Source organism: Lagopus leucura, unplaced genomic scaffold (genome assembly GCF_019238085.1).
Source record: "Lagopus leucura isolate 7727_CA_CO unplaced genomic scaffold, USGS_WTPT01 Super-Scaffold_100157, whole genome shotgun sequence".
Taxonomy (NCBI): Eukaryota; Metazoa; Chordata; class Aves; order Galliformes; family Phasianidae; genus Lagopus; species Lagopus leucura.
In genome coordinates, this window is record NW_024962334.1 from 26544429 (window position 1) to 26571655 (window position 27227).

General features: G+C 37.0%; 1 protein-coding gene across 3 annotated transcripts in view; it reads left to right on the forward strand.

Annotated features, from left to right (window-relative positions):
* Nucleotides 1-76: 76 nt before the first annotated feature.
* The window catches only part of COL28A1 (collagen type XXVIII alpha 1 chain), a 63426-nt gene continuing 36275 nt past the window's right edge, over nucleotides 77-27227 (forward strand). For 2 of the 3 annotated variants that reach the window (XR_006181947.1, XM_042889085.1), the window contains exons 1-13: nucleotides 4414-4790; nucleotides 5667-5823; nucleotides 6354-6913; nucleotides 7713-7733; nucleotides 8322-8378; nucleotides 10014-10067; nucleotides 10573-10614; nucleotides 11367-11393; nucleotides 12347-12391; nucleotides 14177-14221; nucleotides 14824-14877; nucleotides 25225-25293; nucleotides 25904-25972. Coding sequence is in view for 2 of the 3 variants with exons in the window: in XM_042889085.1 (XP_042745019.1) it covers nucleotides 5703-5823; nucleotides 6354-6913; nucleotides 7713-7733; nucleotides 8322-8378; nucleotides 10014-10067; nucleotides 10573-10614; nucleotides 11367-11393; nucleotides 12347-12391; nucleotides 14177-14221; nucleotides 14824-14877; nucleotides 25225-25293; nucleotides 25904-25972 (1164 nt within the window). In the remaining variant the exon portion in view is untranslated. Of the gene's footprint in view, nucleotides 103-4413; nucleotides 4791-5666; nucleotides 5824-6353; nucleotides 6914-7712; nucleotides 7734-8321; nucleotides 8379-10013; nucleotides 10068-10572; nucleotides 10615-11366; nucleotides 11394-12346; nucleotides 12392-14176; nucleotides 14222-14823; nucleotides 14878-25224; nucleotides 25294-25903; nucleotides 25973-27227 lie in introns of those variants that run through there. The other variant, XM_042889086.1, reaches the window with a different exon arrangement.

Genomic DNA, 27227 nt, shown 5'->3' on the forward strand with positions numbered 1-27227 from the left:
TCCGGTGGTCGGGAGCGCGCTCTCACTTCCGTGTTGGGAGTGTTCTGGTGATTGGTGTGGTGACGTCACGCAGCGGCACCACAGCGCCCCCCCCCAGTGGAGGTGGGTGCGCTGCGCGCCTTTGATGCTGGGGCGGGCTGTTCTAGCTCTGTTTTCTGAGTATCTCAGTGACAGCAACATGTGAGTAAATCCTGTCCAACTTCCCCGAGCACGCGTCCTAAAATGTAGAGCGTCTCTGAGCTCCATCTTGTGGTCTTTGGATGAAGGCTAGTAGTCATCCTCAATGTCAACTTCTAACTTTTAATGAGAGGTAAACCAACTGTGTTGCGCTGAGCTGAGGCATCTGTTTTGATGTCTTATCTTTCTGCTTTCTTATCTTTACTTGACACCAAATTCCTTCAGCTCCCACATTCTTGTTCTTGAGCTTTCATTTACACAAGCATTCTGTCCTTCAGTTTATAACCACTGTGAAAAAGTGTTATTATGTGAAAAAACTGTTCACTGGTCCCTGTCAACACCAAGCTGTGTGGTACAGCTGACATGCCCGATGGATGGGATGCCATTCAGAGACCTAAACAGGCTGAGCAGCAGGCCCAGGTGAACATCATGATGTTCATCAAATCCCAGTGCAAGTCTTACACCTGTGTTGTGGCAACTTGCACTATCAGTACAGTCTGGGGAATGTTAGGATAGAGCAGAGCCCTACCGAAAATAATAGGCATGGCAGCGGGGTATGAGCCAGCAGTGTGTCCTTGGAGGTGTGAAAGTTAAAACTGGGGGGGTTTTTCCCAACCTCATATACAAGCTAGGGTACTCCTAGACAAACAGATGAGCAGATAGTGAGAGGCTCAGCTGTCAAGATTGGGGAAATGGATGGGACAAACACAATAAGCAGGAGGTAATAATTTATGAGGCAAGAATGAGAGAGAGGTCCAAGGTTGATGGGATCAAGCTGTAAATACAACAGCAAGTGTCGGGTAGATTGTGAACCTGAAGTACTCAATCAACAAGGAAATGGGAGGAATTCTTGGTGTCAGTCAATAGGGGATATAAGGCTGTGATTTTTTATTTTTTTTATTTTTTTTTTTTTTGTGGTTGTGTGCTCCTGCTTGCTGGATGTCTGCCATTGCAATCACAAGTTAAAACTTCTTCACAAGAGATCCGGTCTCCGAAAAATCATTTGAGTTATTTCTCACAGTCTGGGAACTCATTCAGGAGCCATCACCTTTCAGGGGTCTCTGGCTACCATGGATAGGAGAGGTGCACCCTGCTGAGTTTAGCGGACCTGTCAGGGGCAGTGGGGCACCTCCCCAGAATGGCTGACAGGAGGCCAAGACTGTTTAGAGATAGATCATGAAAGATTGAAGAAGGGGAGAAGGTACAGGCACAAAAATTGATACAGGGGCCTGGAAACTGCAAGTATGGATCAGGGTAAGAGAATTTTGGCCAAAATACTGGACAAAGATTAGGTATGTCAGACTTTGAATTCATGTGTAAACAATATGACTCCTTTCTCTGAAACAGAATTGGAATTAGTTTCTCTAACTTCCCTCTTTCCAAGACATTTTCCCCATTCCAGTTGGAGTTGTTTATAACAGGATTACATTATTCAAGGGATTACAGTTTGAACATACAGAATTGCATATGAACTAAAGCCTGTGCATCCTTATTTTACCTTCTTTTTTCTCCTCAAGCCACGTACCTTCCAAAGTATACTTCTCCAAAATACGAACAGTGAAGAATTTCTTTTTAAAATAATGCTTTTAACCTCAAAACTCCTCACCCACAGTAGCACTCTCTTAATTGTTTTTATATCTTCAGGGAGAGCCTTGCTCTCCTGGTCTTCATGGTCCTCTAGGACTCCCCACCACAGGGAATCATGAGCCTAAGGAACTGGTTGCAGTATGTTTCTATCTGAATCTTTCAAACTACGATTTTAATAAATATGCTCATTTTCTAAAACATAAAATTCAATTTCCTAAATTTTGAAACTGAAACTGATGTGGTTCATAGATTTTTGTATTTGCACAAGGTGGCATTCCAAGCTAAATTATGATTCCAGCTATTGACTTAGCTACTGAGCTGTACTTTAAAAAGGCCAAATTTCATTTTTGGAAGTAGAAATCACATTTTGCATGAAAACACAGCTCTTTTTTCTGTAACAATGGTCATCTTTAGGAACTTAGTAATGGTTTTGATAAATAAAGCAGGCTAAAATTTATGGAAAAAATAAGAGTAATTCAATTAGGGTAGTATATCATATATCAAAGCAACATTGGCAGCCTGTATTTTTGTGCTTATTTCACTGCCTATTCATTCTTCAGTGATCCACTTCCTTTGGTACTGTTGAAGTCAGACATACTGACTTGTTCCCATCTGTTTTCAGTAACCACCTATAGTTGCATTATCTAACTGATTTTAAGAGGAAGTTCTTTAGATATGTGGGAATGAGGAGCTTAAATATCTGACATCTTACTCACTTCTTGAGATCTCATGACAGTGTAAGCACACTATTGAATTGCAGTGTAATTGGTAGTTGTTGCTTTTTGTGTGGTGGCCATGAGAATGTTAGCAGGGAGGTGGTAGAAAGTCGAGTCGCTGCAAATGTTGATATTGGAGCATTACACAGAGAACATAAATGAACAGGTTTCTTTAATGCAGCAATTTGAAGAACAGTTTGTTCACGTGTATTCCAGAGTGTCACAATTAGGTTGTCATTTGAATTCTCTGAAAACTCCAAACTCTGAAGGAACTCCTTCAGTAGGTTGTATTAATTTGCTGATACATCCATTGGTCGCTTTGAGCAACCATTGATTTTGTAGGGCACAGAACATCAGGTCCTGAGGCTCCCTGTCTGGATATCTAAAAGAAGAATATCTGAAATGAGTATTTAGTTTATCCGGATCAGACAGGGACGGAGTGCAATCCGTTATTCCAAGAGATATTTTCTCTCATGAAGCCCAGCATCTCAGTCTTTTACTATCTTAGTCTTCAGCTTTCACTTTCTATTACAAAGGGATGTGTGTTATACTCTTATACCATAGGCTTATGTTATTTCGTACATATGGACCTTGTGTTTTACAGTAATTTTGTTTGCTAATTGTGTCCTGATTAAAGGCTGAATAAGACGCCCAAACTTATTGCAGTGCATAATCACGTAGATACACCAGAGGGCAGAATTTAGACAGCATAAATAATACCTCTTTATTTTATATGTTACACACCATTTAACTCAGCAGCTAAATGATCATTTGCTTGGTATATTGCAGTCTTATTTTTGAAGACTATATGTTACATGAAGCATGAATAAGAATGTCACTGACTTAATATACCTCAGGCATTAGGCTTAAAGTGTGTACTTCAAATTGCATCCAATTGCTCTGTTTCCTAACAGGATGTAAAAAATCTACAGTGTATTCAAGGGAATGTTGTCATTCTTACTGTGTGAAGGACATACTGGGGGAAAAAAATGAAAATTTAAGGCATTCAAATCTGATTGATATCACTGATCAAGCAGAATCAAAACATCTTGACATATCATATTCCTGTACTATACAGTAGTCACCTTCTTTCTTGCTTTTGTAGATCTGTATCATACTCACATTCAGTTGTGGCTATCCAAGTGAAAGAATTGTCACTTTCTCATCTCCCTTCATCCAGAATCTCTCTCGTCTTTGTCACCTCTTTCTGTTTCTTTACTGTGCCATTTGAGTTGCTGTAACTCAAATATCAGACAGTATCCACGTTCTCTCAGATCATGAACGATAATGTGAAGTTTATTGACCAAAGTCTCATCATCCCCTATTTCAATCTGGAGGGGTTATCTGCCCTGGTAAGGGAGCTCTGAGAGGTGGAGTGCAAAAGGTCAGTAGCTGCAGTGGGTACAGCGAGCTGCTATGGCACACTAGGGATTAAGTGCCTATGCTTTCAAAGAGGTTAAAGCTGTTTTGTGTGAAAGTTATGCCCAAAGGGATTTAGAACTTGTCATCTGTATATACATTTGCCAATTTAAAATGTACAAGGGCAGCTCTGTAAGTAATGCCTCCTATTTTGGCCTTTTAGGCATTTAAATACATTCATATTGCAGAATCTGAAGGTAATCTGAATTTTCGAATTCTCTGGAACTTATTATTTCTTTCCCTCCCTGATCACAACTATTTTCTTTCAAGGAGAAAATAATATTGCGTCCAGGTTTATATGTGCCTTGCAATTTGTTTGTGAAACAATGAAACAAATGCTACCTTCCTTTGGGTTGTACATCCTCTTTACTCCCAGACACTCAGTGGTAACTTCAGTCCTCCCAGTATTTCTCTTTACTGCAGTGCACCCAAGTTCTCCTCTTCAAGCCTGAGCTCAGGCTGTAAGGGATGCTATGCTAATGTCACATCTCTTGTGTGGCCACTGCTGCATGGAGAAGCTAAAGAGGTGTGGCTGACAGGGTTGATAGGCAAAGATGTAAATTGTTTAGGAGCAAGTATTTTAGTGTGAAAGTTCAGCTGTGTAAAAACGGAAAGTATTTGTGCTCCTGGACTGACTCTGTCCCTTTAACAGAGTGGCTTGGTCTCCCACTCAGCACTGGCAAAATGCCTGAGTGTTTTCATTTAAATTTTGGCCAACTGACCAGAAATAATGGACCATAAAAGATCTTGAGGCAAGATAGAGTCATTTACGAGTGGATGGGCTATTTATTTGCAGTTTTCTTTGTTTTTCCATACTGTGTAAACCTACTGGACGTTTTCTATGCTGACAGCTCATTCTATCCCCAGTTTGCCCTTTGAATATCTTTGAAGGTAAGAGACTTTTGTACCTGTAGAGAATGACACTGATAGATTCTATAGATGTAACTGCTTGATGGAGTGGGAGGTAGTGCTTAGGAAGAATAGTTAAATTTGAGATATTATTGGTTACCATTATTAATGGTATTTCAAATTACTGTGAATTAAAGGCTTTTAAAAATTGATTTTTAATGGAGTACAGTTTTCTCTAGAACTATGTTAAGTCACTGCCTTAAATATTGCAATATTCACTTTTTTAGTGTATGCTGTCATAATAGACTACTGTCTTTTCAGACAACATTGCACACATTCTGTTATAATAATGTACATTAATGACACACTCATGTACTAAATTTCACTGCTAAGCCATTGGTTTTTTTATAAGTCATTCATGCTAATTCTCCAGCCGTGGGTAATATATTTGTATCCTAAAGTGCTTAGATCTATTTATCCCTAACAATTAAACATTTCTAGAGATTATTTGTATTTTTATTTTCCGTAATACCTCTGCTATTTTAATACAAATATATTAATAGCAAAATATGTTGAGAGCAACATTAATTAATGGCAATTTCTTTTACCTTACTTTGTTGTAATTTCAACTGGAAGTTAAAGATAGCACTGATGTTTTTAAAACTGAAAAGTGGGCACTGTGTTCTACCCATAAATCTCCTCTAACAGAACACATTCTAATATAAACTGGAGCTCCAGTTGGGATTGCACTGGCTGCTATGCTTAAACCACCTACGTGATTACTTTTTATAAGTGTTTTTAAGAAGTTGCCTCTAGAATTGTGCTTTCCACAAACGTGTATTCTGTCTGTAAATATGTATGTTTGCTTATTTGCATTTACTCATGAAGTGTTCACAGATTATTTTTTTCTTTTAACAGGAAGCAAAAGTCATCTAATTTGGGATAAACAGCATTATGAGGAAAAAACATTCTTTCTTTTGCTTTCTACTTCTGGCTGTGGCAACAAACCAGATAGCAGAAGGACAAGATAAAAAGAAAGGGAAAAAGTCTTATTCTTTTTTGCAAAGAGATGAAGGTAAAACCTTTTCCTAAATATCTGAGTTGACCATACTGCATGTGTCCTCGTGTTTAAGAATAAATATGAATACATTCATAAATGTAATTTATTTTGATTACTGATAACCACAGATGCTGAGCTGTGTCCTGCATTTTCTTGGCTAGGCATTACAATTTGCCCTATTATTTCAATTGACACATGTTTCTCTTTTAAATGATAAGGCACCTATTCTTCATTTTGAAATTGCACGTGGAAAATTTGTACTTTGTGTGCAAAACTAATTAAAATTCTGAACCAATCCCATTAAGAACTTAATTTGAAAGTGTCTGTAGATTGTCTTTAATAATTCTGATATAAATTAAAGTAAATTAAATTTAAATACTGGACTTTAATAGAATTTATTGGCATTCATAATGAAATTCTCTTCAGAACAATACTGAAAAGACAGGAATTTTGGGGGAATGGTTTGAAGATTGGGATTGTTGCAGAGAGTCTGTAATGCAGATGTGCCCATCATTCATAGATTTAATTTCCTTGCTCCCCTGCAGGTGATTTGTGTCTCGTTGATATAGTCTTTATCGTGGACAGTTCAGAGAGTGCCAAAAATCAGTTGTTTGGTTTACAGAAGAATTTTGTTGTAAGCTTAACTGACAACATTTTCCAGATGAAGCCAGTTAAATCTCAGAAGTACAACGTCAAACTAGCAGGCATGCAGTTCAGCAGCACAGTCAACATTGATCATCCTTTTATTGCATGGAAAAATGTGCAGAATTTTAAAGAGAAAATCAGGGCTCTGGTCTACATTGGCCAAGGCACCTACTCCTACTATGCAATTTCCAATGCCACTCAGCTGTTCCAAAATGAAGGTCGGGAGAGAAGTATAAAAGTGGCTTTTCTGATGACTGATGGTGTGGATCATCCAAACAGCCCAGATGTCCAGGCCATAGCCACTGCTGCAAGGAGTCTTGGAATAAACTTTTTTACCATCGGCCTTTCCAAGAAAAATGTAAAGGAAGAAAAATTGCGCTTGATATCTGGTGATTCATCCTTTAAACGTGTCTTATGCCTGGATGATGAGAACCTGACAGTTGATGTAGTATTGGAATTGGTGAGTAATGCTGATGTAATATGGTCCCACATCTATCCATGGCCAATTTCCTTTAACTTTGTCAGGTTAGTCCTGAAGGCAGTGCAGAGATTTGCAGTGAGGTACAAGAGACACTTCTAAAATATTTCTCCCGTTACAGGTGTATATTTTGCCCCTATGAATTGACGTATTAGCAAATCAAAAATTCATCGAAGAGATCTCAGGGAATGGTGCTGTTGGAAGGAGTATTTTTGTAATTCATGTCTCTGTGGTAAACCAAGAGTCAGGATCAAGTTGGCTGCTTCTTTCCAGCCACTTTCCAAGGATTTGTGTGCTTGAATAACGATAGCACAGCAATGAAGGGACAGGGTATTCCCCAGCACAAGGAGTGTGTCTCTGAGCATATGGTAAAACTTCAACAGTTTACTGGTGCTATCATGCATAACACTGATAAAACATTGAGACCTTCCTCTATGTATTATTTTAGCAAAAGCTTCCACAGTAAGGCCTTTCCTCAATCTTTCATATTCCCCTTCTTACCTTTGATTTTTAATATTGTCTCTTTACCTGTCTAGTTACTTTCTGGTCATTATAGGGCATGTGGAGCACCCCCCCTTCTCATAGTGAAGAATCATTTCAATGTGATTAGTTTCATAGACTAGTGTTCTTACCAATGGTGACAGGTGAAGGTGTTTATATTCTTTTCCATTTACCTTGGGGAATTCTGTAAACCAGAGAGGGAAAATAGTTAAATTAGTACACTGTTAAATGAGTTCTATGCGGAAATAATACATTTTGTTTTGTTTTGTTTTTCCTACAGGAAGCCTTACTTCGGAAGAAAGTAGGTTTTTTTTGAGTTTTACTCCTTTTACTCTTGGTTACTCTTATTAATGCTAGATGGTATCTTTTCCTCCTGATATCTGTTTCTCTTGTAAAGCAGCAGTGTTGCAGAATGAATCACCCTTCCTTCCCTGTGTATAGCTTCTCCCACCCTGTTCCTGATAAATCTTCAACTTCCATTTGGTAGTATTGGTAGCATAAAAAACTTTTCCTTCTGAATCAGAATAGAAACACTACAATATGTGAAAGTTCATTAGTTGTCTCACTAAAAACAACAGCAATGTCAAAATTACCCAAAAAACATAAAGTTTCACAGTACTTTACAGTGTGTATATGCAGCTTTAAATATTTGTAATTACATCAGTAACTGATTTGTGTTATAAATGAAGTTTGGAATTCAAACAACTGATTTTGGTTAGGCTATACTGAACTGTAATGTTGATTCTAAAAGAAATATTTGTTAATATATCATGTATTTTATGTTTTCTAATGTTTTCTCATGTCAGCAGGCAAAAGCAGAGTTTTTACTTAAGAAACCTGAAATAACACATTTGAAAATGTTTACATAATGTTTCTAATAACCCTTTAGTGTATGCAGAAGAACTGTGTCTGTGAAATGGGAATAAAAGGAGACAAAGGTGATCCTGTAAGTATGCATTCATGTGGAAAACCTTGAGAATTTGCATTTTAATCATTGTGATCAGTGTTGCACTGTATTATAATTGGTTAATGTGTTTATAAATCAAGGTATTTTCTGTGCATACATGATAAAACAGAAGCGGGGTATCATAGTATGTCACTGACATCTCTGGAAAGGCTGCTGCCATTTTAAGAGCTCAAACAAAAAAATGTCTGTATTCACATGCTGTCATGGACATATCTTTATATTACTAGATAAACACCACGGTTAAAAAGGTGCATTATTTTGAAACTCAAAAAGTTATCCTAGAAACCTGCAATATGGAAACGAAGGTCTGTTAGACAAAGATTTATTTCTACCAGAAAATGATGGCTTATGTGAAGAAAGTTCTAAAATTCTTCCTCTACCACTCTCTTGTAACACTTCAGAACATAACAGCTTCTTGGCCCAGGGAAAGAACAGTGTGTGACCTCTGAACGTTTTTGTACCTTTAATAGCTCTCCCAGAGACAGACAAGGTACATATGAAGGGTTTTGCCTTTCTCCCTACACACTGAGCAACTGATCAAATACTTTAAGGCTTCATTTTAGGGCCACTTCTCTTTAATGTTTTTGTAAATGACTTCGATGTAGGACTAGAAGTTGTTCTGAACAAGTTTGACAATGATACTAACTCTGTCAAGGGTGGGGAGGCCTTACAGTGAGATCCAGGATAATTAAAGAGCTGGGCAATTACCAACCACCCAAAGACTAACAAGAGCAACTGCCAAATTATGCACCTAGGATGGGGCAGCCCTTGCTATGTAGACAGGGGATGAGACACTGGACGACAGCCCCAGAGAAAGGGATCTGGGGGTCTTGTTTAACAGCAAGTTGTATGTCAGCCAGCTGTGTGCCCTGGCAGCCAAAAGGGCCAACCATACCCTGGGGGGTATCAGGTCCAGCGCTGCCACCAGGTAAGGAAAGTGATCGTCCTGCTTTCTGCAGCGCTGTGGCCTCACATCAAGTACTGTGTGAAGTTTGGGGCACCAAAGCACAAAAAGGACGTGAAACTATTAGAGAATGTCCAAAGGAGGGGTACAGAGATGGTGAAGGGTTTAAAGAGGAAGACATATGAGAAGTGACTGAGTTCACTTGGTTTTTGCTGAGCCCAGAGAAGAGGAGCTGAGGGGAGCCCTCATGGCAGCTGCAGCTCCTCAAGGGATTGAAAGGGCAGCGCTGAGCTCTGCTCTGTGTGACAGCAGCAGTGCCTGAGGGTATGGCATGGAGCTGTGTGAGGGGCAGCTGGGGGTCAGGGAAAGGATCTGCACCAGAGGGTGGTGGGCATGGTCCCAAGAACCAGAGTTCAAAAGCATTTGGACAGTGCTCTCAGGCATAGAGTTTGATTTTTTTATTTATTTTTTTTGTGGTCCTCTGTGGAGCCAGGAGTTGGACTAGATGATCCTTATGGATTCCTTCCAACTTGGAATATTCTATGATTCTATATGTATGGAAGTTGTGTCACATGTGCCATACCTGATTCTGTGTGAATTTATCCCTTAGCTTATTCAAAAATAATTTTGCCAGCACCAAATCTGTAGCCTCCAAGGAACTGGAAATTTTTTCCTGACCATTGTAATAACATTCTCCTGCTTTATTTCAGGGTGATGCTGGAGACAAAGGGGAAAGAGGTGAACCAGGACCAAAAGGAAACAAGGTTGAGAGAGTTTTTAAAAAATATAGGCACATTTCTATCTATTTTTGTCCAAACTATAGAGGTAAAAAAAGCAAAGGAGATATGTTAAAGTGTGGTTTAAAAACTGACTTTTGCTATGAGACATTTACAGTTAGCTGCTTTAGTAGTCAGCTGTTAAAAGAAGACCATGTTAAAACTGCTAGTCATTCAATTGTTTCTCTAGCAGCAGAAATCTCTGGATCTGTCTGATGGCTTGCTAAGCTCCACAGAACTTTCTAACAACAGACAAATCTCTTGTATGGAGCAGTTTGCTCTAATGATTGATGTTTCTGTCATTTAATAACAGTAGTTGAACTTTCTATATTAATTTTTGAGAATATTGTGTTCATAATTGTGTGAGGAAGTGCTGATATTTCTAAATAGAAAAGGCAATTTTTAGTCCTTGAATAGTGTTCCAGGTTCTACTGTAGTAGTAAGAAATAAAAGAACAATGCCTATTTCAATTATGTTCCTTTGCTTCCAACAGGGTGACTCTCAAAAAGGAGACCAGGGAGAAAAAGGTGAAGAGGTATGTGAGTACTACAGAGCTAACTCATATTTGGTTGTTTTTTTTCAGATTATCTTCCAGATCCTAAGGATATCCAAGTTTATTTCCACTGAATTGAAAATACCTTTTCCATTTTTTCACAAATTCAATTTATTTAATTATTTAGAGCACCTAAGCTAGACTCTGGCTTAGAGAAGCATCTGTGCTGAGATGAACACATTAAAAATTGCTTAATTCTACTCGTGTGCTTAAGTGTAGAGTTGGGATTGCCACTGACAAAACAAACTTTTGAGGCTACATGATTTTGTATTGACCTGCATTGTACTTCTGAGAAGACAGAGTTGAAGATGTCATCATTAACAACATCTAATTAGTTCTACAATGACTTCTGAAATCTGGTATTTCTTAGCTTGAATTCTTGTTCATTCCAAGTAGAAAAATTAACGTTACTCCACACATAAGATCAATTCAATTTAAAAATCTTGTTTAAACGTAGTGTATATCTGCTAAAAGTCAGGCAATCTGATTGACATATTTACAGCAATGTCATAACCACATAATGCACATTTCTAAATTTGGATATAATTACAAATTAAATGATACCAGAGAAATGTTTTATTTTAATGAATAGTTAAACTTCTTAATCATAATTAGCTACTGGTTTTGTTTCCTGTACAAATTAACAGCGTGTTTGCCTTTGCATTTTCTTTTATGATCTTCCCCTCCCCTCCTTTTTCCTTTCTTTCTTTTTTTCTTTTTTTGTTTTCAAACAGGGAGCTCCTGGCTATAAGGGTGAGAAGGTAAGATTTTTATAGAATGGATGAGCTGTAAAAATAAATTATCACTTGTTGATGAGTGAAACAATGGAAAGAAGAGCCTGTCTTGCCTGTTTGTCATGAGAGCTCCCAGAGCAATCCCTAAAAGTAAAGCAAAAATGTACGTAATTTATGTGAGTTGGCAGACTTGTTTGTTGGAATAAAAAACAAAATTACAAGATAAAAAATATAATCTAAATATTTTTTAAAAATGCCAAAGACTGGTGAAAAAGCTGCTGGAAAGAAGAAAGGTGAGTGCTGAATACAGGTTAAATAGAAAGAATTTGAAATTGTGTGTTGCAAACACAAGTAGATTTGTAATTAATTGGCTTTTTAAAAACTTGACAGAAGGAAGCTGACTTAAACTAACTATTATTTGACACAGTTAGTGCTCGCCCAAAACAAATCCCAAGGGAGGTTCTTCAGAGAGGGGAAAAAAAAAAGAAAAAAAAAAAAGTATTATTCAGGATCTTGTCAGATTCTATAGCTGAAATAGACTAACTTGGCCATCATAACCAGTAAAGAAACAGAGATTATCCAATTTTCTCTAGTAATTCTTCATTTTGTTTATACAGTCTCACAATTATTACTCCGGAAAATAGTGGACATCACAATAATGAAACTGGAATATAGAGAGAAACAGGATCTTTGGAGGCAGCACAGCAAAGTGGAAAAATACGGCAAAACTTGTTGGATATTAAATATGTTATCCTCTTACTATGTAGGTTGCATATTTTGTAGGTGTTTTCAGAGACAAAAAGTGTGCATCCTGAGTAGGGCCCACCATATCTTCTGCAGATCGTGCCTAATGCTGCAGCTCTCAGGTCCTCAAAATCTGCTGAGCCTCTTCTGCTATTGCACTGCTTGCACAGTTTTAAGTGCATCTAATGTAATCAAGACATCTTGTTTAGATCTTAACATATTGATTTCTTATAAAGGGTGAAAGAGGAGAATGTGGATCCCCAGGAGTAAAAGGGGAAAGAGTAAGTACAGTTTTTATTTCAACTGTTGCACACTGAAAAATACAGGGCCTATTTGTAAAAAAGCTTGTACAGATTACTGTAAAAATTGAACCTCTTTTAATTCTCTGGTATTAGGTATTTATTTGCTGTAAAAATATTGTTCATAGAAACAAACACCCAGTCCACTTTATTCTTTTTTCCATTTTGCAGAAGAAAAGTAATTGAATACTCGATTTGAAGGCTATCCTAACTGATGCCAGGTGCTGTTTACAAAAGACTGTGGTGTTGTAACAGGATTAATCAGAATTTTTTAAAATATACATTCTAACTCAAATATATGAAGTTATATTACAGTGGAAACAGGTTCTTACACAACCTTAACAACTTAAAGAGGACATCCGCTAGCCCATCTGTGCTGATATGTACTCACACATCTATCTGTTCCTCTTCTTTTAATCTGAAGTGTAAAAGTCATACAGTTGTATGTGGTTTTCATCTGGATTTTATAATCTGAAAGATGAAAGGACAATGCAGTCCTGGTAGAGATAATTATATATGTTGGGCTCATGTAAACTGCTCATTTATGATTAGATACCAGCTACAGTACAGGTGATCATTCAGTCAAAACATTTCTTCAATTTAACATCTGCATTATGCTTATCTCTGTCAAAGATCGAATTGAAATGTTTGTGATTTCAGTCATGTGCTCTGTAGTGATGAATTACAGGTACAGAAAGTAGGAAATATTTAATGCAGAAGTATTTGTCACAAAGAAAAAGGAGTATTAAAATAAAAAATAAAAGATCATGTGTATCTTTTAAGAAACTGCCAGCAACTGAGCCAGAAAAGACTGAAATACCATTAAAGAATGAAAGAGTGGCAACTCTCTGAGGAATAAAAAGAAGTCATTACTTCTTAGCTTCTTTATCCATGCAATATGTAAGAAATAGCGTGAGGTTATGTGAAGTGTCTACTAAAATCAAAGGAAGTTGTTGAGAAGCTGGCATAGAACATAATCGGATCAGCCAAATAGATGTAGAAACCGTATGTCAGTGTTGCTGGAAATGTTCTTGATTCATTTCTGTTGAGGACAGCGATGAAAGGAAATTTGACATCTGTAGAGGATCAAGAATTGATGTATTTAGTGGAGTAAATTTCCATTTCCATGATTCCCAGCTTCACATTCTGAAAGGTAAATTATTATATATTTTTTTTAATGAAAGTAATCTCTGCTGAACAAAATCATCAGAAACAGAGCGGATATGGCAAAGAATAACTTCAATATTGCAAAATGGATTTTTGAACTGCAAAGAATTTGTGAAAGATTTGTGAGCAATCTGCACTAGCAGTTTCTGATAAGGACTCTTTCCATGGAGAAATAAGAGCTAATGGAATAATAAAATATGGCATCTTAACATGATTTTTGCAAACTATTAGTATGATTCTACCTTCCTACAGTTTGAGCTACTGAGACTAATTAGCTGAAGTTATTCTGGTATTAGCACCATAATGTTTTCTAAGAATCCCGTATCTGATATATGACTTGAACTTGAATTTCAGGACCTATGGCAAAGAACAACCAGTTAACCAAATAGTCATTCATGATGTTAAGTAGCCATCCACAATGTTTGTTCTAATATTGAAAATTGAATTAACAGTTACTGAGTACAGAAGGAAAACAGCAGTACTGTGAAGAATGAACAGACTTACTAGAAAATACTTGAACGGAGATATGCTGTAGTTTGTTTTGAAGCTGGTAATCACAATTTCTTCTTAATATGATAATTGAAATTTCTCTTTCCATAGGGTTTGGAAGGTCCTTTTGGCCCTAGAGGACCTCGGGGACCTCAGGTAAGGGAAGTAAAAGATACCAAATAGAAGAAAAAACATTATTTTCTGTAAGTTTCTAACCTGTCTCTGAGTGTCATTGTAACCTGGCTCATGTGTCATTGCTCCTACAGAGCCATTAACGATTTCATTGTGTGAGGGGACACAACAGCTATAGTAATGTCAACAACAGTTGACATGATAATGTCAGGGAATTAAAATTAATCTCAGCTCATCAGCTAGAGAGTGATTTAGAAGAATTAATTTTTACAAACAGAGCTGAAGTGTGGGGAGTGGTGGCTTGTTTTATTTTCTTGGGCAGAAGAAATAATATGAAAATTATTCAGATCTGAAGTCAGGAACAGGAGACAAAAGGAAAGCTTTAGATAAAAAAGATGAAATTTATATGGGGTAGTAAAATACCTTTTCTGCCAGCACTGCTTATTGAATATTAAGAGTATGGTATTGGTATGCTGGACACTTAACAGGATATGAGGCAGAAGTTGCTTGTCCTTCAGAGCTTTGCATTATGCTACATTTTACTGTATGCACTTCAGACCAAACTCAAGAGAAACATTATATGCACCTCCAAAGAAAACTCATTCTATTCTTTGACTTTTGTGTAGGGCATCAGTGGACCTCCAGGTGAGCCAGGCCTGAAAGGCATTCAAGGAAACAAGGTAAGATGTGGTTTTATATGGGTAGATTTTATATAAGAAGAGAGGATACAGGAAGTCTGTGTGGAATCTTAATACTGTACTATCCTTTTTTTATCAGTAATAGTTTTAGTGGTGTTCCTTGCATAGCAATAATATTATAGAATCATAGTTTTTTGAGTTGGAAGAGAGCCTCAAGATCATCTGGTTCTGACCCCCCTGCTACAGGCAGGGACACCTCTCACTAGACCAGGTTGCTCAGAGCCCCATGCAGTCTGGCCTTGAATGCTTCCAGGAAGGGGACATTCACAACCTCACTGGGCAACCTGTTCCAGTGTCTCACCACCCTCACAATAAAGAACTTCTTCCTAATATCTAGTCTGAACCTACCCTCTTCCACATTAAAACCATTTCCCCTCCTCCTGTTGCTACATGCCCCTATAAAAAGTCCCTCTCCAGCTTTTCTGTAGACCCCCTTCAGGTACTGGAAGGCCACTATAAGGTTTCCCCAGAGTCTTCTCTAGTCTGAAGAGCCCCATCTGTCTCAGCCTATTCCCATAAGGGAGGTGCTCCAGCCCACTGATTATCTTTGAAGACCTCCTTTGGACCTGGTCCAACAGCTCCATGTCCTTCTTGTGTTGGGGGCCCCACAGCTGGATGCAGTTCTCCAGGCTGGATCCCACAAGAGCAGAGTAGAAGGACAGAATCGCCTCCTTTGGCCTGCTGGTCACACTTCTCTTGGTGCTACCCAGGATATGGTTGGCCTTCTGGGCTGCAGGCGCACATGGCTTATGTTGAATCTTTCATCAATAAGCACTCCCAAATCCTCCTCAGGGCTGCTCTCAAGCCGTTCTCCGCCCAACCTGTATCTGTGCTTTTTGCCTCAATATACCTCATAATATACATAATATACTTCATCTAGTTGATGCACAATAGTAGATGCACAAGGATCATCTAAAAATAAATAAATAAAAAAAACATTTAAATGAATTTAAAAAAATGAATTTTTAGATCATAATTATAAAATCTTAAGAATGAGCTTTCAAAGTCATTTTTTTGTATTGCTTATATACTGGAAAAAAAAAAAACTCAGGAGAACTTTAAAATTAGTAGGGATGTAAGGTTAGTTACACTGAAAATAGACCATTTGGAGGTATTGACTACAGCTTGTGAAGCAAAAACAATTGGATATCTAATTAATGTAGGCAGTCTTCTGATTTGCAAACCTTTTGCAAATTGCATTATGTAATTAAATACAGTTGTCCTGCCCATGGAACGGCTATTAACATCGTTCAGTACAGAAAGATATTTTAGTTATCAGTTTGAAAATGTAGAGTCTAATGACAAATATATTTTACCACAGGCAACAAAATTCACATAGAGCAATTTGACAAAGATGCAGCATTCATATTTTGTTTCTTAGGCAACAAGTTAATTTGAAGATCCACAGAAATAAACTCAGATGTAGGAAGCATTTATGGTAAAAGGTCTGGAATACTGGCATTAACCATGATTTTCTTCTTCTGACAAGTGCTTTTTCTTTCTTCTTGTTTCTTCATCTTTTTACAAAATGCTTGATTAGGAGATTTGGTACAGAATATTTCAGAAGTGAGGAAAGAAAGAAGGCAGTGGATCTGAAAGAAGCTATTCATGCATGTGGTGGAAAAGTCAAGCCTCTCTTTAATTTAGCAGAGCAAATGACAGTAATTTTTTAATTTGTCATTTCACATTGATGAGTCCAAGATAATATACTACTGGATACCTTAGTTAAATACTAAATTGTATTTGTTGTATGTTCGTTGTCCTGAAAATCTCGTTGTATGCTTACCTGTCTGTAAAATACATGCAGCTCACTCTCTATGATTCACCTACCTGAGTTCCATATTTGTGGTCTTTTGCTTCACTTTGCTGCAGATTTTCACTATGAAAAAGAAAGTTTCCTTGTTTGTCAGCCTCCAACTCAGCAACCTTCTGGCTATGGTTAATAGACAAGGCTTTTCCAGGATCAGACATCCATGAAAATAAAAACACTGTCAGAGAAGTCTAATTAATACACAAGTCATTATACTTAAAGCTAAATGATAGAGGAAAACAAAACAAAACATATGCACGTTTAGTTTCGCTCTTATCTCTACCTAGTGCCAAGGTCAACTTTTGGCATTGCAGAGCTTATTTCAAATGAGTGAAAAAATTTTTAGTGATCAGTACAGATAATCAGTAGTTGTTTATAGCTTAATAAACACCCATTCAGCTACTAAAGGTCAAGGTCTTTTTTGGTTCAGACACATAGCGAACTTTCCAATATTTTCTGTCCTTACAGAAAGATTGGTCAGTTGCTTTTTCAAAATTAGTTTTCATGACACATAGTACGATGTATCTGAGAAGTAGCAGTTATTTATAGTTGCCATGGGTAAAAGAAATAAGGCTATTCTTGGTGCACTTCCTTGTAGCCATGGCCTTTCCATGCTAATTCTTATGCTCTTCTTATTGAGCTGACTTTGCTGATTTAACAGAGATGAAGGCAGTTCAATATGACACAAAACAGAACACCACTACTGAACATTTATGTTCATTGTTGGTGGGCCGTGTTGAGCTTTGAAAGGGGCGATTCAGCTCCTCGCGATACAAACTCCAGATCAAGCTCAGCCTACAGATGTTTTGGGACTCTTGTGTGAAGTCTGCAGATCACTCATGTATCTGCCCAGTCAGTCCATCTCCAGCCTCCTTAAGCAGTGCCATACCCCTTCCCTGCTTTGCAGTGCCTGATGGCAGACACAGCTGGAGACACTGTTGTCTGTGTGCTGCCCAGATGCTGCTGGCTCTGGCAGCTGCCGGCAGGATAGGACTGACAGTACTGCAACTTTAACTTGTCTGCCTGAGTTTGACATGTCCGAAGCAACATAATATGGGATCCAAAACCTACGTTCAAGAAATTACTTGAAAGAAGTTTCATCCTTATTTCCTTCTGTTATTCATTTGCATTTTTTATTCTCTCTTAATATACTGGCTAATCTTTTCAGTACACAATTCTTACTGCTTGCACAATCTGATTCTGCTCTATCACATCGTCGGTGAACAGTTGAATAGATCTTCAAATCCCACTGCTTGGATTCCTGCTTTCCAATTTACAGCCTGCTTCCAAGTAGACATCTAAGTTTAGGAGTATTCATATAGAGTTGAATCATACCCTTAATCTCTTAAAGTCTTTCTGTGGCACTTCAAAATCGGCCCTTCACTTTAATAATCTCTTTTTTATAAAAGCAAACAATGTCATCTTACTTTTGGCTTCTTTTCAAGAAGGAAGGTAGGAACATATTGAAGAACATTTATCCTGACAGAATGCAGGCATTAACTAAAAACTCTTTTTGCTATTAAGGAAATTTTTAAAAAGCTTTCTCTATTTGGATTTCTGCAGTTATTACATCTCAAACATAGCTAAATAGCTTTATTACCAAATCAACTTTTTCCATAAAGATGCCAAAGTGTCTAAAATGACAAATTTAAATTCAATTTCTATAAGAATAAGAATAGTTAACTCATCTTTTACATATATTAGTATTAATCTCTCTGATGAAATACATTTCTGTTTAACTAAGTGTTGAACTTGTACATTAGCAGAAAATCTGCCACTCAGCAAAAAACATAATAATTTTAGAATAAAACAAACAGAGAAGGCATTTTGCTCATAGGTAGGAGTTGGAAACCAACCAATTTCACTTTTTGTCTCCGATCTTCTGAAACAATCATCATGGTCCTGTTCTCCAGGCATGTCCTGAGAAAATGACCAGGATAATTCTATTTGGTATCTGGTTTACTTTCTGTTTTCTGTTGGCAGTGTTTCACTAGAAAGATGTTGAATTGTTGCAGCCAAAGTCTATATTGTCTTGTCCCTCATACTAATTTAGAATACCAGGAAAAAATACTCTTCACAGCTGTACTTATTGTATCTTCTTAGAAGGCTGATGAGAGTCATTCACTTTAAGGCATACTTCAGCTTCATCAACTGCAACATATTATCTGCATTGTAACAAGAAATAAAAACATACATCAAAGCATACTGTACATCTCATCTAGGTATAGAACACGTAAAGAAAATTACAGAAGACCCAGAGGAAAAAAAACTTCAGTAGTTCTTTCAAAGTTAACACACCAAATTGATTAATTAAGATTGTAGAGCTTCAGTTTATAATACTCCATCTGTTGTGAAGACATTTGACTCTTGTTCTCAGAATAAGAAACTCAGATTTTTGTGTTCCCTAGCCTGTGATATGTTTTTTGCTGGATGACACAAAACTATTATTTCTCAAACAAAAAAAGCAACCAACCAAACAAAAAAAAAACCTACTGTCTCACCAAAAGAAAGATTATAAGATTAAAAATACAAGAAAGAGAAATAAATAGGAAGTCAGCAAAGAAGAAACCTCTGCTTGTATCTGCTTTAGTAATATCCTGTATTCTTGCCTGGATTGACAGCAGAAGGTTAGATGGCTTATTAATAAATGGTATCTTGATTAAATCAATAGTAATTGCTTTTGTAAGGTGTGCTTCTCAAAGATCACATTGAGCTGATTACAGGAAGGCACAGGCTTTCATAAAGGGACACAGTAGGTAAAGTTAATGTTTTCTGCTGATGGAAACAAAACATCTACTTGCTCTGTGAATGTGAATGTACTCTGCTGTAAGCTGTAGTGCTCAGAAACACTATCCAAATAGAATCTCATCTCTCTTCCAACATTTCTAGTAGCCTGTTTTGTGTGATTTAGTTACTTATGTTCTACGTAGCACTTAACTGCATTGGCTAATACAGGAAAATAGCATCCTGACTACTGCATTTGATATATATATATATATATAATTTATTTATTTATTTATTTATTTATTTATTACTACTGATACTATGTGGTTATGGTCTTAATAGAAGACAGCTGTGCCTTTCGAAAGCAGTAAAAAAAAGGTTATAGGCTAAAATGTGAATATTCTAACATGGAATATGTCATGCATCTTGGTTTCCTTTCTAAAAAGGAAACAGAATCACCTTATTTTTCTAGAAAACAAGGGAGTTCCAAGAATGAATTTAATGCCATTAAATTAATAAATAATTTTAATGTCATATGTTGCTTTAGCAGAACTCTCAGTTCTAAGCTTTTACTGCTTTTTTGCAAAATGAAAGTACCTCATCAGGATCAGCAATGTAAGATGTACAGATACACTTTTGCATAGTATTCTTGATGTTACAGAAATGAATTTGCAAAATGCATATGCCTGTTACCAAGTTTTTCATTAATTTACTCAAAAATAATTGTTTAACTAATTTTTAACCTAAAAATGCATGTCTATACAATGGCACAAATAAGGTTCTGTAACTGTTTGTATTCAAGGCAGTTGTGAAAATCAGGGAGGGACTGAATATTCAAAAAAAAAAGTTGACAATTCACAAACAGATTTGGTTACACGTTATAAAATTGGGGCATAAAATCAAGGAGTGGATATGACCTGTGTGGCTGAGGTAGCCACTTACAAGGTGTTCTTATGGCTCTCATTTCAGAAATAACATTGAGGTGACTCATTTAAACTCTTAGACGAGCTACTGAAAAGAAACAAACACATTTCCAGGAACTGAGAGATATTCCTTACTGGAAAGACAGACAACATTCTTTAAAAGCCACTGTTAAAGTGAAAGCCACTCTGGAAAATTTCATATGCGTAGTAAGATCCTCAACTACCATTTAATATGAGAACTGATGTGTATTCAAACTTCTGAGGAATGAAACAGTTAAGTTTGAATGTGGATATTCAATTAGTTATTTCCTTGAAAATATCTTGGGGAAATACTTTTATGCAAAATCCATTATTGCATTTTTTCCTGAAAATGTGTCCCAGAATAAACTATTCCTGCTCCTTCTCTCATGACTTACAGATTCTTTCCTTGCTTATCTGGCAAGTTACATCCTTCCCAGGAGACAGAAAAATACAGTTTCCTGATACAGTAACATAGTTCCAATGTAGCACAGCTAGCTTAGAAATGTAAAATATCAGTAATATCTGTAAATATCTGTATTTGCTTACATTGCTGTTTCTACTGTTTACTTTGAAAGGAAAATCATTAAATTTGAAGGCTTATTTTTCATTTTAGCTTAATTGTTGTCATTCAGGCATTATAGTATTAAGGGCTCTGAAATACACTCTTTCTGTTCCTTGCAGTGTGTACTTGCTGTCTTAAAAGTAAAGAAGTTGTTTATAGCAGCACTAATCATAAAAATCTCTTTGCTAAGGGTTAGACTTTTAATTATATTCCCAAAATTGTCTAATTTTAATGTTAAAATGTTAAGCTCAGATGAAATTTTTCTTTCTGTTGCTTTAATTGATATTAAATGCATCTTGAAAAAAAATCCCAACAGAGAAGGAAGGTAGAATTTGAGTAGTGCTCAACAAAAAAAAAGGTAACTACAAGGAGGCTATTTTGGAAAGCAGAATTTTACCTCTGAATGTCAGTAATATCTCCGACAGCAATTAATTGTTTTAATACATTTCATATTACCTGTAGCACCATGACTGCAGAACATTAACACCAGTCTTATTAGTAACTCATATTATTAGTAATATGAAGCTTGAAATACACTGTCTTTAGAAATAGTTTAGATAGAAATAGTTTAAGTTTCAGATTTTGCTTCCCACCTGGGAAAGACTGTTTTTCTTTTCCAGTCATCTTCAGGCATTCTCCTTTATCAAAGAGTAAAAAGTTTAACTGAGTATTTGGAAAAATACTAACTTCACTTGGACTCCCATTAAGACAGCACAAATATTAACATAGTTCTAACACATGGGTGAATTTGGGAAGGAACCAATGATTTGTAATTGGAAGCATTCCTCAGATGTCTTTGGAAAGTTCTCTTTGGAAGCTGTTATAAACAGATATGAAGCTCTTTCCAAACAGAACAAAGGGACACGGTTTATTGTTTCGGCTCAGAGAGGAGCCTGTACTTACCAAACAAAACTTTTCAGAATGGAACAAGTTCCTACATGATTTCAGGTTTAGCTTTGACAGAAGGAGCCACTGTGCTTAGCCTGTCCATGGCTGCCAACTCAGATCTCTGTAGTGAGTGTGTGAGAGGGACGGATGGGGAGAGAGCACAGGAGGGAAGAACCATGGCAAAACATGAATATGCGGCTGTGCCCTTGGGATAAACAAGCACCAAGCTCAGTAGCAGCTACAGCTGGCTTGTCAATGTGTGTGTGTACCATTTCTAGCAGTAGCAGGGTGAGATGGCATCTCTTGAGGATGTGATCCCTGGCAGAGCCTACAGCTTCTCAGGCCGGAGGCCAGAGCTGGGATCCCATTCCAGCAGTTGTCAAAGACAGCTCATCCTGTCAGCATGTGAATTTAGTGGGACGAATGGTTGTCACACTAGCATGTTTTAAGCAAGTCTTGCAGAATACTAAAAGGACTGGGAGAGATTCTCAGTAACAGTGGATAATGGAGGAGAGAGAAGCCAAGGCCATTGCTGTGTCACCTTCTGGGCTTCCCCATCCCTATAAAGAAACTGACTTGCTCAAAGCCTGTTGAATCAAAATGCACTGACTTCAGTAGTCTTCCAGTGCAGGCTCAGAAAGTGAGGAGACAGCAGTAGTCAGCTATTTATGTTGTGTTAGTTTTCCAGTCTGCCATATCTCGTAGGGATGCTTTTACCCTGGAAGTGGAGCACATCATGGGGCTCTGGGTGTGCCCTGCTACAGTGCTGAGGCAGCTGGTACTGTTCTGCACCTCTACAAACTGATGCACACTCAGAAGCTGAACTTGCATTAATACTTGAGTCATTGTGACCTGCCAACAGTAACGAAATTCTGTAGGCAAAATTACTCCTTTTGGAATTGAAAAGGAGGTTTCTAATTAACTTCTGAAAATGTGGCTTTTTGTGTATATTATTTCCTAAAAATTCAGCTAACTGTTCACTCAAAGGACAGCAGTTCTTAAAATAGAGTTTGAAAACAGAATTAACGTGGAGACCAGTACTAGCTTTAGTTGTATTATTCTTGGCCTTCTTTAAATTTCCTGCTGATAGGAAATAATAAAATTGGTTTTGATCAGCTGAATTTACAAGGACATTATGTTCAATCCCAAATTAATTCCATGGAGGAACTGGATGTCCAGAAGATGGGCCTTTTGAGGAGAAAAAACAGAACAGCTATGAACAAAACAGTTCAACCGTAACCTGGGGTGCATCAGACCCAGCAGTGCCAGCTGGGAGAGTTTGTCCCACTCTTCTCCGCTGTGCCCTCACATCAAGCACTGAGAGCAGTTTTGGGCACTGCAGTATAAAAAGAGCATAAATCTGTTCAAGAGTATTCAAAGGAGGAGGTTAAAGATGGTGAAGAGTCTAGAGAGAAAGATGTATGAGAAGTTGTTGAGTTCACTTTGTTTGGTATGCACTGAGCTCTGCTCTGTGGCGACAGTGGCAGAGCCTGAGGGAACGGCATGGAGTTGTGTCAGGGGAGGGGCAGCTGGGGGTTAGGGAATAGGGAAAGGGTCTGCACCAGAGGGCAGTGGGCATGGAATGGGCTGCACAGGGCAGTGTTCACGTCACCAAGCTGCTGGAGTTCAAGAAGCACTTGGACAACGCTCTCAGACATTGGGTTTGGATTCTGGGTAGTCTTGTGTGAAGCCAGGAGATAGACTCAATGGTCCTTGTGGATCTCTTTCAACTCAGTTATTCTCTGATTCTCTGATTCTAATTTTTGTTATATCAGTAAAGAAATGCATCGTTTATGATAATCTGGATGTGCACTGACTTGGGATTCTGGTCCAAAGCCTTCATGAAAATAAATACAGTTATTTAATCCAGACAGAAGCTGTATCAAGAAATACATTAAATTTTGCTATGTCCTATATTTTGGCAAGATCTACGTGCATAGAATGCACACTGAAGCAGCATGGATGTTGGTAAAATCCTATTAGTTTCTCAACTCTCCTGGTTACATATGTTTTCAAAGTTGTACCAGCTTTCTCTGATTTTTATCTACCTGATAAGAATTATTTTTTTGATGCTGTATTAACTTACTAAATTAAGAAAGTGTGCTCTTTTGAATAAGCATTAAATTTCTTTGCTATTTTTCAAATTATCATATTGTTTAATAACTATCCCAGACTATCCTATTTATAAGGAATTCTAAGTTGTCTTTGAATTTGTAGATCTTCATTTTATGAACTTTCTAGAAATAACATGAAAATGCATTTGAGGCATGTTATTCTTCAGTTGAGATAAAATAATTTTGGAATTCTTTGTGCCTATAACATCACAGATTGCATTAGTTTTCACTAACTATAATACTTGAATTTCCAGCTGAGCCTTAATCTTCAAAGAAATTGTAGATACTGAGTGTTTAGCCTTCCTATGTACTGGAAACAGTTTGTATTTAAACACACGTAAGCCCAGTGAGATCATGCTCAAGGTCCCTTGTTGTACCAGGGTCCTGGGACAAATTAATGTGCAGTTATCCTATCAGTTTTACTGGAATTTCTGAACAGAGCAGTGTGGAGCCCGTTCAACACAGTGGTTGTAATCTGTGTGAAGTGCATGGAAGGAGAATGTATATTTGTTATCGACTAACTGAGTTCATTCTGTCTTGGAGAACTTTTAAGTACTTTAAGTTGCAAGTGATTGGAAATCATTATTACTACATTAGCTACATGAAGTTTTAATCTGAGAATTACTTAAGTTAAATTGGATCTTAATAACATTTTGAGGCAGTGATTCCAGAATGTATCCAACATTGTGTCAGGACTGGCATTTGTAGCATGTCAGTGGCAGGCACTCCCGGCAATGAAGATCAGACCTTCAAAGGATTGTACCTGCCTGACCCCTGCTTATATCTCCAAGCGTCAGTTTTGAGGAGATCTGAAGCTTGTTTTCTGTAGAAGATACAATGGATTTGTTAGAAATTTATTAAACCTACAAGAGAATTAGGAGCTGCTTCAAAGATAGCACTAAGAACAACAGTTATGAGGTGAAAAAAAAATCAGTTCTTCGTTTAAAACATAAATGTGGGTTGATTTCCAAATGAACGTCTCTCTGGGAATGAAAGGAGCAAAGGAAACACATACCAAATTACTGAATAAAGTCAGAAACAAAGGCATAATGGAAACAAATATATTTCAAATGGTTTTTAATATCATTATCTATTGCAGCAACGTTTATTGCTGGGATGCTGACCTTGCTACTAACCTAAACATTTCACTCTAAAAGATTTAATTTTTTAACTTAAGATACATATTTCTATAGCCCTAAACAATGGAGTGGACAGGTAATGTGGGGGAATTTGATCAAGAAAAGAGGCTATTGCATTAGGAGTCTCCTTCCATGTTTTTTTTCCTAGGGAGAACAAGGTCCTATAGGTCCATATGGTCCTCCAGGAGTCCCTGGCATTGGAGAGCCAGGACCCAAGGTAAGTCTCAATTATACACACATCCATTGAGGTGCTAACAATGTACAAACATTTTTGGGTGAAAGTGCTCACTTTATCAAACTCAAATTCTTTTGGTCTAAATATAAAACTTGTATAATATTGATAGGTTTGCATGTTTGCATAGGAATGAGGCAACTGGCTTGCCTTTTGCTCAACCCTAAGTTTTCATTATGATTGTGCTGAAATATGTCAGACATAATATCATTTAAATGAGGACTGAATATGTGAGAGTCAAACACTAATGAGTAAACATAGTTCAAAACATGGAAATACATCTCAATTACTGAAATATACAACCAAGTGACAGACTTGTCATATGTGTTTTCACCAGTGAACCAATATTCTTCTACACTCTGCTGTTGGCATGAGGGCTGAAATACAATCTTGGATTCCAAGTGTTAACTGAAATGTGTTTTCAAATGCTTCTAATTTATCTTATTTGTTTGTTTTATATTATTTGTTTTACTTCAAGAGATGTTTGATTTCAGACCTTTCTGATGACATGTTTAAGTCATCTATATATAAAAGTTTCTCTTTTCAGAAGCATCAAACTGAACTAAAATTGAACTTTCTAATTATTTTTCACAAGGGTTCTCAGGGTTTAGAAGGTAGAATTGGACCTCCAGGGCCTGCTGGAATTGGTGAGCCAGGAATAACAGTAAGTCATTGATATGTGTATTGGAAGTGAAAATAAGTAAGCCTTAGTAAGTTTTAGTAAGCCTTAGTGATCAACAGCAGCTGCTGTACTGATTCCATAAACCCCTCTGCATAACCTAGAGCAACAGGAGTTTTTTGGCTATGCCAGCCAAAATTTGTGTGGTTTACCAGAGTAGTAGAATTAAGCCATGTCCAAATGTGTTCTGGTGAAATAAAAAATTATTTGGTCCCTGTGAGCAACATTACAGTATTCAGCTTGCGGACAGACATGGAATTGTATGTTAATAGGTGTACTCCTACTTTTCTGAGATGAGAATATATTTAAAAATAGTCTGAAATATTATTGTAAGAAGGTGAAAATTCAGGAGCTGAGGTATTTTGCAACTTTTGTCTGTAATGTGATTTGCATAAAGTACAAAGCTCCAAAATGATATACTTTTACTTATATTTTTAACTCTCAAGTTAGAGCAAGTTACCTTTAGCAAGCTTTTTGTAGCTTTGAGAAACAGTTCTCTTTTTCTAATAGCCTCCTTGGAAGGTATTTTCAGTTTTTAGCAAAGGATTGCACTCTTTCTTCATTGTTAATAAGTGCTTGCTGGAGACTTTTTCTTCCTGTTGGTCAGAGTATGTAATATATAGTTCTCTTATTCCATTAAAAATCACAAAAAGATTGTTAATTAAGAAACCACACCATGTAAATAGCTGTTAGAAGTCATTCTAATATTAGTTTTGAGTTTCCCCTACTGATAGTGAAACTCCCCCACACAAAAAAGTGGGAACATTTTAATTTAACCAACATCATCCTTAAAAACTCTTCAGTATCTTTAAAATAATAAAAGAGCTGATTTTTCTGGAAGAACAGAAATTTACCATAATAAAAAAGTAGTTAGTATTTATTTAAAACAAAATTGACGTTCTCTGAGTATGTATGTTAAGCCAGTCATTTTGTGTGGAAAAAAAATGTGTTCAAATTAGTGACTGACATCATTTCAGGTACACAAAATTATAGGAAATAAATTTTACAGCAGTAAATATCATTACTGTAATTTATTCCAGAGTTACACTTGGGTTTTAAAGATACCATCTTTAAACATTAATTATGTTCAGGGCATTTCAGCACTAGCTTCTAAGTGAAATCCTCCAATTATGGTTTATTACAATTTGTTTTAATCACCTGGACTCAGCCAGCTGTTGTGGAACTGTTGCTAGCTGTCTGTGTTGTAAGAGTGGCTAGGAGCCATATTAGCAGTTAGAGA